Source organism: Lycorma delicatula, chromosome 3 (assembly GCF_047948215.1).
Source record: "Lycorma delicatula isolate Av1 chromosome 3, ASM4794821v1, whole genome shotgun sequence".
Taxonomy (NCBI): Eukaryota; Metazoa; Arthropoda; class Insecta; order Hemiptera; family Fulgoridae; genus Lycorma; species Lycorma delicatula.
Window position 1 is genome coordinate 65,739,079 of NC_134457.1, and position 16,294 is coordinate 65,755,372.

The 16,294-nt window shown below is 31.1% G+C and overlaps 1 protein-coding gene across 2 annotated transcripts in view; it reads left to right on the plus strand.

Moving 5' to 3' along the window:
* LOC142320904 (lachesin-like) overlaps window positions 1-14,810 on the plus strand; it is a 573,872-nt gene extending 559,062 nt beyond the window's left edge. For both annotated transcript variants that reach the window (XM_075358883.1, XM_075358884.1), the window contains one exon: window positions 14,602-14,810. In XM_075358883.1, the coding sequence (XP_075214998.1) occupies window positions 14,602-14,693 (92 nt within the window). In that variant the 3' untranslated portion in view covers window positions 14,694-14,810. The remainder of the gene's footprint in view (window positions 1-14,601) is intronic.
* The last annotated feature ends 1,484 nt before the right edge of the window (window positions 14,811-16,294 follow it).

Here is a 16,294-nt window from a genome sequence, read left to right on the forward strand (position 1 = left end):
AAGCGATTTCTAGTCAATCCACTTGTCACTCCGTATTTTCGCTCTTCTTCATTCTTCCGCCTTACATTTTCATCTCTATTAAAAGAGCATATTTCATTCTATAACTTCATTTTCCACTTACAAGTTAAATATATTTTATATACAAAGTAACATTAAAATTTCTTATTTTAACTAAAATTTTAAATTACAAATTTATATTCTGTTTTATTTTCCTAAGTACATGTTTTTGAGTTGAATATTTCATTCTTAAATCCTGATACGTTAAATAACTATTATAGGGTTATTTTATTTTAAACAAATAAAATCAACTAAAACATTGGAAAAGAAAATCTTTTCAGCTACAATCGGTCTTAAAATGCCATAAAAAGAAAACATTCTTAAAATAAATAAAAAAATCAAAAAAACAAAACGGAACTAACTTCAAAACACCAACTGCATAACAAAATCTGAACTGTTTTTTGTTTAAAAGAATCTCTAAAAGTTTTTATGATTATTACATTTAGAGTTTTTATTTATTTATGAATTAATCCTTAAATTTTTTAGCATTAAATAAAAATAAATGTATGTATAAAATTCAACTCTCATGGACAAAAAAAAATTATTGTTATTATTATCATCAAATTTACAAAAGATCTTCAGTAAAAAAACTGACAAAAACAGTTGACTCTAGAAATATGTGAAAATTTAATTTCATAACAAACCGTATTGTAGAAAAATACTTAATCCAAAAGTATTAGAAAGAGAAATAATTGTATTACGTAAAGACTTTCATAAATAGAAAAATTCTGAAAATTTTGTTTTATATACAATTTATGCTCCATTTTTTTATATGTTTACGTGCTAACAGAAAAAAAAAAAACTTCTTATTTCATAATGAGAATAACTAACCACATAAAGGATATATAAATTATCTTTTTTTCATTACTCATCATCTCATTTCTGTTAAAAACAATTTTCTTTTTTACAAATCCTGGGGCTTACTCCAGATCGATTTAAACTAAATAAAACATGAAAAAACAAATATTACCCCAGATTACATATTAAATAGAAAAAATTCTCCTTCAGTAATCACACGAAATACGAGTATATTATTCATTCAAGAAAGAATAATCTCAAATTAGCTAAAATAGGACAATTATGAAACAATTTTTTGCCTAAAATGCCTGTTTCTTTCATATATATATGTGTGTGTGTGATGATGAAAAGCAAAATAAAATGTAAGTGATAACTTTTAGAATTAAAAGAAAATTGATACTTTTACAAACACAAATGTGATCGCGTACTTTTTTAGTTACCACTCGGTTATCAGTTACGCTGAGATATGCTATCGAGTACGTATTTTTTTTTTTTCATCTGATATTTTCCCCGCCATCCGAAGCCAACAAAGCATAAACTCAGCTCTGGGGAATGCCATCACCTCAACCTCTAGAGAAACAAAGTCCCAACCAGGTAACCGGAACACAATCTTTATTTGTGTGCCACGCCTCTAATGAGGGGACCCCTCACCGGGACTCCGGTCATTACGCCCTGCCTCTAATGAGGAACCCCCAAAATGATCCCCCAGCGGAACTACGGGCTTACATTCCCTTCCCGCCTCGAAGGTGTTGCAAAGGAGTCCTCGGCCAATCATTGTTGGTGGGACGCCGGAACCTCCCACCTATCCTGGACGGGGCTGCCCCCCACAGACATTCAACAGCGCTAAGCAGACGCCACATTTTATGGTTACATATCATTAGCTTAGTTACATATCATCGAGTATGTAACTAAGCTAATATATATTACCGATTTTTAAGTTATTGTCTAATATAAATGAATAAAACCAAAGATTTTTTTCTTAAAAAGTTTTTGATTTCGTAAAAATATTTTTTTCTTTAAAAATAAAAGAATGTGTAAATTTGATATAGAAAACTAACGTTATTTATCAACCCTTTATTAACTATGTATTACAACACATTAGCTCTTTGATATCTGATAATAATATTATTTTATTTTTAACCAGGCAACAAAAGTATATTATCCAAGTTTTTTAAAAATATTTTCATGTGAATTAGAACTTAAAAAATTTGGATTGATCATATATTTTTAAAAGTTGTAAATAACCATAAAATCTAAAAGTAAAAATATTAAAAGCACGCAATATTTCTAAATAACAGATCTCAACAATCTAAATTTCTGAATCGACATCATATCAAAATGTTTTTACAGAGGAAATTTTCTTGTAAAACTCTTGTTTTAATAAAAATAATAACAATTTTTTACTTTGTTGGGCATAAATATTGAGTTACGTAACGTTAATCTACCTTTAGTATCCGAAAGTTAAATTGCTATGTACCAGAACAATATATCACCGGAAGTCTTACTTGCTCATAAAATAATTTAATCCATTTTATCCGTAAATTCAGGGCTATTACTGAAACACAATTCCACGGTAGTGTTTTATTTTCAGTAATGCGTTTCTATTCTTTTGTTGCAATTGAGTTATTCAAACTTTAATATACATATATGTGTAACTGAATGTCTCCCCTCTTTTTAATTTTTTTATAAAAACAAGGAATAATTTTTATTAAAATAATCTTCTTTTGTCTCAATTTGCTTGACTGTAATAATGTATGGATTGTAGAGAATATATTAAATACAACTTTGCCTATTTGTCGTATTGAAACTTTTCGAAAGACAATGTTTGTAAAAACTTTATAAAATATTTATAATTTAAAATATTAATTGGTAATAACAATTTTTTATAACTATTTTACAAAAAAAAAAAAAATGGTTATTACACTACGGTTGACTATTTTACCTTGTATTGTAATTGCAGATCAAAAACTTCAATTTCCAAATTTTTTCATTATTATTAGGTTTTATCCGAAATTTATTTTAATTCTATATTGACTAGCAATTTTATATTGAACATTCTATAAGGCAACTGACTTACCAGAAGTACGTATCGGGTTTTTAGAGAGCGAAAAGACGTCTTGTTCCAGCTCCATTTTTGTTATAGGATTGTGCTTTTGTTTTCCGTTTTTTGTTGTTCGTTTACGTTATTAGTTGTTTTATTGGTTGTTTTGTGCTATTTGATCGTGTTTTTTTAGTTTTTTGGATTTTTGCATTTTTTTTCCTTTTGTTGGATAGTACTGTTTCTGTTAGATTTCATACGGGTATTGTTTGTGACTGTTTTTATTTAATTTATTCTAAACGTTTACATTGTTTTGTTTATTACTTGAAGTTAATTTAATTATTTTCCGTATTTTTCTTTAATATTTGGAAGTATAGCCTACGGTTGCTAAGGAATGTTTATCTTAGTTACCTACCGTTCTATGTATAAGTTACAGTTGATTTATATTTATATTACTTGTTTATGTTCGACTTGTAGCAATTCCTATGTCGAACGACTCTGTTGATATTGAATTTTTTTTTGTTTCCTATGAGTCTAAGGAACCCCATTTACCGGCGGAGTGTCGGACTCACTAACATATTCCGCTAAATGTTATTAAGAGAGCGTATGTGATGCTTGCGCCCGACCGACCAAACCTGATATCTCACCAATCCTCCCCTCCCGGAATCGGGTTCACAATTAATCATTGCACGTCCCCGGCAGATGCCTTTGGACCAGAGGGAACCAGAGCCTCCGTACTTCATCACCATTGCCCAGTGTGCTACTTCAACACACTGTTCTCTCCTATGTCTAGACCTCCCACACAAAAAGCACAAGTTTGTCTTGTCGGGACCGGTACAAGTCGAAGCCCGATGTCCCGCTCTCCAACACCAAAAACACCTGGTATCCTCCTCTCTTAGTAGCACCCAACCGGATGCTACTGGCTTCGTAGTCCAAATTTTTGATACGCATTGCAGCCTGTTAATCTAGCTTACTACCGGAGGTTATATTTGCCCCCTGGAGGGTTCTTTGAATGTGATCAGATAAGACCTTAGCCTCACCAGCCTCATCTTTTATTTTCAGTTCGAGGCCCTCTCCCCTGCCGCTTCTCGCTAAGATGACGGTTCCTGAGATAATTTCTCCAGCTTTGGCCTTGACTTCTCTTAAGAGTTTTGCATAAGATAATCCTTATTTGTTTATAATTATCTTTCTTGTAGCCATCTCAGCCTTATCTGGTATCCGTACGACTTTCTCATCCTTGGCTGTATGGAGAGATCTTCTCCTGCCATTTCTCCAGGCCAAGTATCCTAATAGCCGTTTAACCTTGTGTCCTGCTCAATATTTTGCCCACAGGGATTGGTTTTTTCACTAAACTTGTATCTTCAAAATTTCATCCAGAATATGCTTAGTAACCTAGGCATCCTCCATGTCCGAATATGATGACCACAAAAGTTCTACCCACATTAGCACCTTCTTTTGCTTCTCCAAGTAGAATCTTAATTTCCAAAGCATATCTCAGTACACTGCCTGGAACTAACTTTCCCTCATTAAGCACATTACCTAATCGTGGTACATTATCACATACTCTCCTGACAAACAGGCTTTTCTTGTCCTGTTGATATGGACTTTTTTTTATCTTTTAGGTCAGCTGTTTGATTCGGGAAAATTTTGGTGAGAAATTCCCTCACGCAGTGGTAGTTATTTGAACATATGATACAATGTGATCGATCTGGGGATATGACCTCTCCTAAGGAAGAAAAATTTACTCCTGTGGAAAGGCAGCAGTTTAGTAGGGCGGAAGGTGTTCGCGTCGTCCGTGAGGTCCTTTCGGGGGACAGCGGCAATGGCAGTGCATCAAGCTGCGCCCGTAACTCACATCGCCGAGCTCGGTAATTAGAGGCTGCCAGACGGAAGTCTGTACAGGTGGATATTGTCTGTACAATACCCGAGTGTCGTCAGCAGCGGGCTGAGGCTCTGTATATGGAGTTGAGCGATATTGATTTTAGTGGAAGTGTCATTGAGCCCCTCCACCGTTAGCTTCTTTTGTTAAGAGAATTGGGAGTCAATTAGCGGGAAAGTCGTCAAAACGCATGTTTCGACTCTCTCCCCCGACAATGGAAAAGCAGAAGAAGTCTTGTGCGGCGGGAAGTCTGGTCAGGATGTTGGTGGGTCGGCTCCGACGGGGAAGTCGGGTACGTTGGTGAGGAAGAAGGAATGTTTCTCTTACAATCTACGTTGTTTTCTTAAACTTGTCTGTGACCTGAGTGAGTTAGTGCATACTCACACTAACACGAAGAAGGACATCAAAGACTGTTCCTTCGAAATGGTGGATAGTCTTGTGTATATGGTTAAAAACTTTAGGAACGTCCTGGAGGAACTACCCTAGGAAGGCACGAGGACGCCACTGAAGGCTCTCATGGTGCCCAAACAAACGCCGTGATGGAATAGAGGGCCGTCCAGATGGAGGACAGTGGCTCCACTTAGCTTTAGGACCAAGAGACTTCGCGTGGACGTACGGCAAGCACTGGACAAGTGGATGGATGATGGAGATCTTCCTGGTTGATTCTTCATCGATGGCTCAAGGAGGCATTTGTAGCTAATGAAATTCTTGAGAATATTGCTGATGCTGATGGACTGACCTGAGTGGTGGCCGTGGCCCAGGGTGCGGAATCTTGGTCGGATTCAAAGATGATGGAGGAGATGCCCTGAGCGGGGCCGATGCTCGGATCGGGCTTGCTGCGGGCGAGCCAGGTATTCTCTGGTAGTACTCGGACCGAGGATCTGGCTGGTGGGGTGGTACCAGTAGGTGGACTGAACATCGTGGTAGCAGTTAATTCTTCCTACGGTGAGAAGCTATTGATTATACGTATCGTGGATTCCGCCAGGTTAGCGTTGGCCGCAAATCCTACAGTTTGTTTTTGTGGACCTCAGGGGAAGGTGGGGCAATACATTCATAAGATGGCTGAATACTTGTCCCGAAGGAATTTATTAAGCTTCGTATACATTATGATGGGTCTTCGTTGGGGGTTAAGGGAAGTCGACCCCAGGCGAAGAAATCAGTGAGGCTTCCAACCGAGACGGTGGTGGTGAAGGCGCCGGGTGATCATACGCGGACTTCTCCGAACAGTTCGAGACACTGTGTCGTCGGATGAGGTGAACATCTTGTCGGCGCGCAGAGATCAGGGAGAGGACCTTCACATACGGGTCCAAGGCACGAGAGATTTGGTTACTATGTTTAGGCAACAGATATTGGACAAAGTTGGAGGCATCATGGTCGCGGCGGGGGGGTGGCGTTCCACGGGTACACTTACTCATTAAGGATTTTGACGCCCTTATCTCAGATGAGTGTGAAATGCACAATGTTGGTGTTCGGTTACCATCGCTGACCTCTCCCTGAGAGCGTCATATGGTAAAACAAAAGTAGCAACGGTGGCGGTCCCTCCTCTGTTGGCGACAGAATTATTGATGGTTGGCCAAATTAGAGTAGGGTGGGTGACTTTTCGGTTGTCCCAGAGGTCCAACGAAGAACGTTGCTATTGATGTTGGGGTATATGGCACGGGGCAGGGACCTGCAGCGGTCCTTACAGATGGGAACGATGTTTCAATTATGGGGCTGAGAGGCATCTCCGTAATGACGTCCAGCGGTGGCGAAGTGTTTGCAGTGCAATGCCTGTCGGCCCGCTGTTGGGGGCTGTGGCTGCAGGGCCGGCGCCCAGAAATGAATCCTGTCGTCTTCTCTCTTAGATGAATTTAGGATCCCCTTTGGGGGTCCCCTCATTAGAGGAATGGCATATCCACAAAAGACCGAGTCCAGGCTGTCTTGTTGGAACATTAGTTCTGGACGAGGCAGTTTAAGTCAAAGGAACCCCCTGGAGCTGTGTTAATGTTCAGTTCGGCTTCGATGGGGGGGGGGGGGTGATAAGAAGTGATGTACTATAAATAAATATAAAAAAATTTAATTTACAAATTATTAAACAGTTGTGGCCTTTATTTTGAAAATTACAACTTAATAAATCTCTTTACACTGAATTGCTCTACAAAGAAAAGAAAAATATATAAAGTAGAAAACAGAAAGCATGAACAAAGTACACATTGATAAATGCAATATCCCAATGTTATCCATTAAACTGATTTCATAAATACTACATTGAACAAACTAGTACAGATACAAAGAAACATATTATACAGTACAAACAATGTTTTTACATCCCCTCATAATATAATCTCTACATAATACACATTAGCTAACAGATAAAATACGAGAATTACTACAACATACAAATTCTAGTTTCAGTTAAAAAACAACGATTTTAAAGTATTCAAAAATAAAACATTCACAATCCCAGAATTTAAAAAAAAAAGGTTAATTAACAATTATCTAAAAATGACTATCTACCACTTACAAAAGAGGTTTCGTTTTCATCTAAAGATTGATTCATAATAGAACCATCTAAAATACCCCTGATGATAATAAGCTGTATAATAACTTAAAATATCTCCAAAAATATAGAATACAAAACTATGATTTTTTAACGTTTAATCAAATTTTTGCCTTATGATTAACTAAAATAAAGTGTTATATCTTAGAATCCAATCTTTGAATAAATAAACGTAAATATGTACTTAATTTCTTTAAATATAAAATAATTTAAGCGATTTTGAATTAAACAGTCAACGTATATACTAAAAACACATTATAAACAAAAAAAAGTAATTTTGCACCATGTTACTTTAATACAATTTTATATTCATAAAATTTGTTTAAAAAATTTTCTGTTTGTTTAATAAACCTTTTAAATTACATATACACACACATATATATATATATATATATATATATATATATATATATTTGGCTAATAGAAATAATTTTCTTTAATTATGACTTGCCAGACATATAATTCAAAAAATGATAACCGAGAGTGTAAACAATTTTCTTTTTATTATTTTTTCTTTAAAAGAAAACAAGTAAAATTTAATGGAAAATTCAAATAAATATTACCAACTCAGTTTAAATCAAGAATACGTTACTATCCTATCTGATCATAGGAAGAACAGCGTTACAGCACAAAACACATTTTCTATCCTTTCTACTACCATCACATTTCAACAGTTCCATTTCCACATTTCATTTCCTACACTCCTCAGTTACTACCATTCCTTACAAAGTACAAAATATAAAACGTCATATTATTTTATATGTTTCTCCCCGTCTCAGTATATTCAGTCTAGACAATTTCATGTACTAAACCTTAAGTTATAAAATTTTATTACGTATTTATATAAAAATTTAGCAATTCCAAATTTTTATCTTTTGAGATAAAAGTAACTCATTTATTTATTAATTATATGTTTTTTAAAGTAGAGATCCATTATTTTTTTTACTGAATTTTACAAAAATTTGGATAGTTAAAATCAGTTGAATGCAAAATAAGCTGATAAGAGACTTAACAAATTAGAAGAATATGTCCATAATATGATAAGATGAATAATTTTGTATTTAAACGAAAGCAAATAAAAAATAATTTAAGGCCAAATTTAATACACTACCGCCGTCATTGGCTGACAGATAAATAATACCTTAAAACATAATAGAAAGCATTTTTTTAAAATTTATTTTAGATAAGAGTATTTTAGAATCTCATGAATCTGAATACCTTCTTCAATAAATTTTATATTTTAAAAACGGTTTTAAACATTTTAAATTTTAATATTACGGAAGACGTTTACAAGAAAATAGTCATAAGCACAAGAAAAATAACTTTAATTGAGAATGAAACCCTGTTTTTAAAAATATATAGTCAAAATTATTTAAAACTAATATATATATATTTTTACTTACATATATTAAATTTCAGCCAATCTGCCAAGAACAAAATTAAGAACCATTCTTATCTTTATTTCCTAAACAATTAATGTTAAGCACTATTAAGCGCTAACACAACATAACATTATATTAAGCGCTATATAGCGCTTTCCGGCATAAGCCCATCCTCAGTAATGTTTTCTGATGTATCTTTATTTCCATTTACACATACAACTACCATGCAACATCTTTACACTTGATTACTTTATTATAACTTTGATTAAGAAAGTAATAAAGCGTAAAGATGTTGCGTGGTCATTGTATGTGTAAATGGAAATAAAGATAAATCAGAAAACATTACTAATGATGAGCTTATGCCCGAAAGTACTATAAAGAAAATAAAGTACTATAAAGTAAATAAAGTACTATAAAGTACTTTATAGTAAAAAAAACGTATAGTATATACTTTATAGTATTTAAAGTAGTACAGTAAATAAAGTAGTATAAAGAAAATAAAGGTAAGAATGTTTCTTTAATTCTGTTCTTGGCAGAATGGCTGAGATTCAATATATATTGGTAAAATTAACGTACAGAGGAATTATGGACTACAAAAGATTAATTGAAATATATATATATATATATTATATATATATATATATATATAAATATAAATATATATTTCTTGCGTGCGTGTGTATGAAAGTAAACTCCTCCTAAACGGGTGGACTGATTTCGATGAAATTTTGTGTGTGTTCAAGGGGATTCGAGAATGATTTAGATTCGCAATTTGGTCCACTGGAAAATGTTTTTTTAATTAATTTTTTGTTTATAAGTAGTTGTTGATTTTGGAATGTTTTACATTGGATCCGGCAGACTGCACTACCATCGCAGTATCGAATATTCAGTAATACTCTATTTTAATTTTAGTTTGTCCCGACAGTTGGTGCTGCGATCAAATTGAGAAAAATATTTCGTAATTTTGTGTTATTATTGTGTTACAAAAACTCGTGAGAAAACAGTTTTTTAATAAATAAGAGGCTAAGCAGATGGAAATGTAAACAAAGGAAAACCAATCAGATCTATGCAAGATGGCCGCTGTCAAACACAACGACCAATCACAAAGAGCCCGTATGGCCGTTGCCAATGTAAACAAAATCACAACTGATTAAGTAACAAGTAGGCAGTACTGCGATCGCGCTTAGAATTGTGCGCGTATTGAGAAGTATTATATTATTATTTATTGAAATAACGTTTTAAAGTGTAATTAAAAAATATACATTGTGCAAATTTGTAAGGTACAGTATTGAAGTGAAAATGTTTTCTTCATTTATTTATGTGTTGTTGATCTTGGGATGGTTAAGGTTCACAATTGGGTCCGGTAGGCAGAGCTGCGATCGCGTTTTAGAAGTTATTTTTTTAATTTTTGGTTTATCAGTCAAACCCGGTAGTTGGTGCTGCGATCGGATTCTAGGAACTTTTTTTTTTTGTTGCTTTTTCGCATATCAGTTACTTTGCGCCGTAGCATAGTGTTGTTCTTACATTAAAATTCGTATTTAGAGAATAGTTTGAATTAAATCCGATAGGTAGTGCTGTTCTGACAATTGGATTTATTTACATTCTGAATTTTAAAAAGTTAAAGGTGAAATTTTATAAGGTTCCGTAATGTTTTGTAAGTTTCTTAATGTTCAGTATTAATTGTAATGATTTTGCAGCCACAACACTTTTCGTTAAAAAATTATTTTCCACATAATACTGTGATTAGAGAGTGGTGTGAATTAAATCCGATAGGTAGTGCTATTGTTTTGCCATTTGGATTTATTTACATTCTGACTTTTATTAAAGTGAAAGGTTAAATTTTGTTAAATTGCTAATGTTCAGTTTTATGAAACTTTCAATTGTTGTCATTTAATCTGTATATATACTCAGACCTAGCAATAGCGAAGCATTGCCGAGTCTGCTAGAATTGCGCGCTTATTGAGAATATTATATTATATTATTATTTATTGAAATAACGTTTTAAAGTTTAATTAAAAAATGTACATTGTGCAAATTTGTAAGGTGCAGTATTGAAGTGAGTAGTTTACATGATTTTTCATGAATTTTAATTAAGTATACACGTGCATTCAATAACAATCAACTTAACCTACAAATTTAAATTGTCAGTTCTCATTTGATTCTATGTAACTTATGAAGTATTCAACGGCTCTTTGAAAAAAAAAAATTAAGTTTGTGAAATAAATTATAACATTTATAAAATTAAAATATAAGTTACTTATAATATAGTTTAAAGTATATTTAAAAAATTGAATTTATAATGTTTTAGCTGATTCATTTTATAAAAAGTTTTCTAAAATTATTTTTAATTTACAATTATCTAAAATTTGGTAAAATAGATGTTAAAATAAAGAATGAGAAAAATTATAAAAATTTCTACTAAAATTTTAACTACGTTGCTTTTTTACAGTGCTTTAATTTTTTTATTAATTGATTAATTAAGCTGTTGCATTGTTATGAAACATCAAAATTATTAAATAAAAAAAAAAATATGTAGGAGGTACTTTTTTAGAATGATGTTAAGTGAAAATTAGTAGTAATGTGGATGAAAATTTATTAATTACACTAATTATTAATTTTACGACGTTTCGATTTTTTAATTCAATTTTCATTGGACATCTCAATATTTAGTGAAAATAAATATTACCCATACTACACATAATTAATCAATAAACCCATTACAATAATACAACAATCACAAACTGATAATATCATACTAATAGTCATTTTAATGAAATTTAGAACATATTCCTGCTAATTTTAACTTATATAAGTTACTTATATTTATGTGTGCGCATATATATATATATATATATATATATATATATATATATATGCGCACACATAAATATATATATTATATATATATATGAACTAGTGAAAAACTGTTAAGCCAATATGAAAAAGATAAAATTATTTAAAAAATTAATCTTAGAAAAAACTTTACTAAGAGAACAATTTTGTGTAGTATTATATAAACAATTAAGATTTTTAGTTCGTGTTTGTGATTATTGTATATGTCATGGAAGTTTATTTAATTTTTTACTAAAAGAATGTATGAGGATCAAAAAGAAAACCAAGAATTAGACTATTTAAAAATATTTAAAAAAATCAGCGAATGACGTTAAAGTGGAAAAGATATGCTGAAATTAAATTGATACAATAAACAGAAAAGAATCAGGAAGAAAATTGTATCAAACTAATCAGACTATTAATTAAAAAACTAAAAAAATTTACTTTAGTCTGATCAACAGCTTCTGTAAAAAGTTACTGTAAAATAAAAATAGTGAAAATATTTACTAATAAGAGTTGGTGGGATGCTACAAATAAATAAAGAACATAAAAAAAGATTACCCGTGTACAAGTATTCCTTCAGCAATTAGTGGACAATAAAAAATTATGAAAATCTTTGTTCATTTAATGATAATTATAGACAATTCTTGGTAATTTTATCGAATAACGACCAGCTGAATATTTGTTTAAATACTTAATTTATTTCTTTTTACTTCCTTACGAAGTAAAGAAAGTATTACGATCGCGAAACATTCCGTTTTCATATTTCAACGAAAATATGCATTTTGACCATCCCTGAATCCATTTTGATAAATGTCGGCGTGACGTATGTATGTATGTATGTATGTGCGTATGTATCTCGCATAACTCAAAAACGATTAGCCGTAGGAGGTTAAAATTTTAACTTGCCTAAATCCAAGGTTGTGCTCCTCCCTTTTTGATTGCAATCGAAATTAAAATTAAAATTTTAATTAATGAAATATTTTGATCTTAAAGAAAAGGCACATCTGTTAGACTCAAACTTCATCTCCTTTTGTTTTTTTTTAACTTTTCTTTTTTTTTTAATTTAAATATATTGATTTAGTAATTATTAACCCGTGATTGTAAATAAACGTTTACAATAAATAATCCAATGATAATAAAAAAAATTTTAAATATGATTACTGAAATAAAATGTGTACTTTTAAAAATGTGTAAAAATAATTTAATAGGTATTACATATGCGTATATGGAATAGATTTGGTGAAACGTATTATTATTTTAATAGTATTTGAAAATTATAACTTAGAATCGTATTATTTTTGAATTTTCTTAGAAAACTCATAAAAATTGTATTTATTTAATAAAAATTCATTTTATTTAACTGACAGAAAAATATAATACATTTTTGAATTGTGTTAGAGTGATTGTTGAACATTTTTTTTCACTTGTGCGTAATATGCACCAGATTTCTGGTGTGTCGTATAAATAAAAGTTAATAATAATTAAAGTATTCCGTTTGGTGAACTCCTGCATACTGATTTCAATTATTAATTTTGAACGTACGGTGTAGATTAATCAGTTTTTATTACTGGATTATTTGGTAATCAATTTATTTAAAGAGTAATCAAGGGATTTTTACCTTTACCTAATATTTCACGTAACATTGTTACGTGAAATATTAAGTAATATATTATACAATTAATAATTGTATAAACACTCGATGTTAATAAAAACTAATATTTTAGCAATTGCATAACTGTCCACTTTTATTAAAGAATTGGAGAATCGTACCTCACTTTCAAATGAAATAAGTTTAAATGAAGTGCATCAAAAATGTGTGTATGTAATTTAATAGACGTACAAAGAAGTCGTGTAGTGTCCACATCAGATTTTTAACAATATGGCAATGCTATTTTATTAACTGCTTTGAACAAAAAAGATGTTTCCTTATTACAATGACGTAAGTTCAACATGGTATTTGTATGTAATGTATTGCACCCGGTTACCTAGTTTTGGTTTTGTGCGTCTATCGTGAAAATATTAATTTCGCTACCGACTTTTAACATGAATATTTTTAATTTACCGATTAACGAATATGGCGCCATTGAGTTCCTGCAGCCGCGTGACATTATGCCGGTAACTAGGACATGGTGCAATGGAGACGCTGTGTATCTTTACGAAACTGTGTTGTATGCCATACACGTTTTGTATGGCATTAAATGCTGGCGGAGGTCACTGAAATAGCTAATAAAAAAACAAAGGGAACTGCCACGTATCAATTGGAATCCTACTTTAGCGAATATTTATTTTTCGTCTCATGGTAGGAGACGAAAACTCGTTCCAGAAAATACTCGACGCAATAAGGGGCATCTCGCCGCCTGAAGACACTGTGTAGCAGTTAGTATATAAATCTTTTGATATTTGTAAATTATAATAATACAGTGGCACTGAATTATTAACAATGAATAATGAAATTGGTTCGAAAAGCAACCGATGTGAAGGGAATTTTGGTGCCGCGATATTCGATAAAAGTACCGAGTTTTTAAATGGCATTATCAAAAACATAGTATTGTGATGCGTAATTTGTTTATTTGTTTATTTGTTTATTTGTTTATTTGTTTTTTCTCTTGCTTTTGACTACCTGTTGCAGCCTTTCTTATGGCTGTGACTCTTGTAAATTATCTGAGGTACAACTGACACCAATCCTACTATTTATCTCTGGGAGTAATGATGTTCATAATATACCCTGTTCCTGAGGTGGACAAAGTGAAGGCGTCAAGTGTAGGGTTGAATATAAACTCAATTTTACTTGGCGTAATGATTTTGAACAGTAAGTAGGTTTGGCTCATCGAAGGACGCAATAAAATTCATTTCACTCCTTACTTATTGTATTAAGCCTGGCATGAAATGCTTATTATTTTTTTATATTGCCTATGTCAATTTCGTCGGAGGTTGGTATATTCTGTCAGATCGACTGTAACCGATTTAGTTAAAGTGGTGGTCAGCGCCTACAATAAAAAGCTATTTCTTAAAATATTTACTGAAAAAAGAAATGTAATAAGCATACATAATTATATATTTAAATCTGTTTCAGGTGGATGCAGAAATGGAAATTCATTAAACAGGCATTGGTTCCCGCTCATTCTTATGGTGTTTAGTTCAATTCCACATTTACACAGAAGATAAGTTTTAACAAGATGTAAATTTAAAATAAAGAATGAACTGACAAATTTGCTTCAATGTCTGTTAATAATGAAAAATATAAATATATATACACACATTAAGATATAAAGAAATGTTATATTGTATAATATTTAGTAATGATTATAAATAAAACGTTATGAAATGATTGTATTTTACTGACAAAAAAAATATATATAAATAAGTACATTATATGAATGAACGAGATTTTTAACGGTTATTTGCTCTTGTATATGTAAATAAATATAATGTTGTAATTAAAAAATGACAAAGCACGTAAGTTATAGACAAAAATAAATAAAAGCTGTGACTTCGCAAAATGAAAATCAAATTTTGAGCGTATAAAAAAGTAACTAGAATGTACCGAAGTATTGTAACTACTAAATTTAGGCAGGTCGACTATATTTATCTACCCTTAACCTTTGTAAACGTGGCAACTATTAATTTGTTAATGGATGAAGTAAGTTATAGTTCTCGATTTTCTCGAAGAAACAGCTTATATTTGAAAAAGGTTATATCATATGAACTGCAACATACAACAAAATTATACCGAATTAAACGTTATTATTTTTTGTATTTTGATTTTGAGCTAAAATTAATTTGAAACAAAAGTCGTTAAAATACCACAACAACAAATAAAACTACCCATTAATTTGCCCGTTTTATTTCATAAAATAATTATATAAAAAATAACGTAGTTCACATTTATTTAATTATAGCATTTTAAGTTGTTTAAGCCGTTTTTTTTTGTAAATTTGTGGGTATGTCAGCTTCAATGTGGCAGTCGTTAAAACAACGGCACTTAATACTTTCTTCCTTCCTGTAATATTTAAAAGTATGTTCAAATAACACCATTACAGTAAATACATTAGTTTTATAATACACACTTTAAACAGGGTAGAAAACAGTTTTTATGAAAATGATTCTAATAAAATTGTTAAAAACTTTTACGCTTGACTGTTAGAAATAATATATAGTCGTATCATAACTCTCCACAGAAAAACAGTTGTATAAATAAGTAAAGAATTATTGTTTTCTAACCTTACATGAATTCTATACGCTTTTATATATATAAAACTCTATTATTATTTAATCAAGTATTTCATAAAACAAATCTTTTTATTTTTATGACGTACAAAATATTTGTTTATGTCAGTAATAAACTGACTATGACACCTTAAAATATTTTATTACCATAATTATTGAATTAGTTTACAATAATAATAAATTTTATGTATTTTAATTATTAATTTTTTTTTCTACAAACGCCTATCTATGCTAATACAGCTGATCTAAAGATGTACTACAGGTAAAAAATTGGAATAGTTCCCCCAGAAAAGTCAATCCTTTAATAACGTAATTTTTAATACCCCAAAAAATGATCTGTTTCAACTAAATCAACTTAATATTACCTACTTAAATCATATAGGTTTGGATATGGTAAATCCAGTAAACAATTTCCATAGTGTTATTTTACAATAAGGTTAATTTTCGTATATCACATTTATTAACTATTTTTTGGGCTGAAAAATTCATACCTGTCTTTGTAAAAGGTTAATATATACATCAACAAGATGTAGATTCAT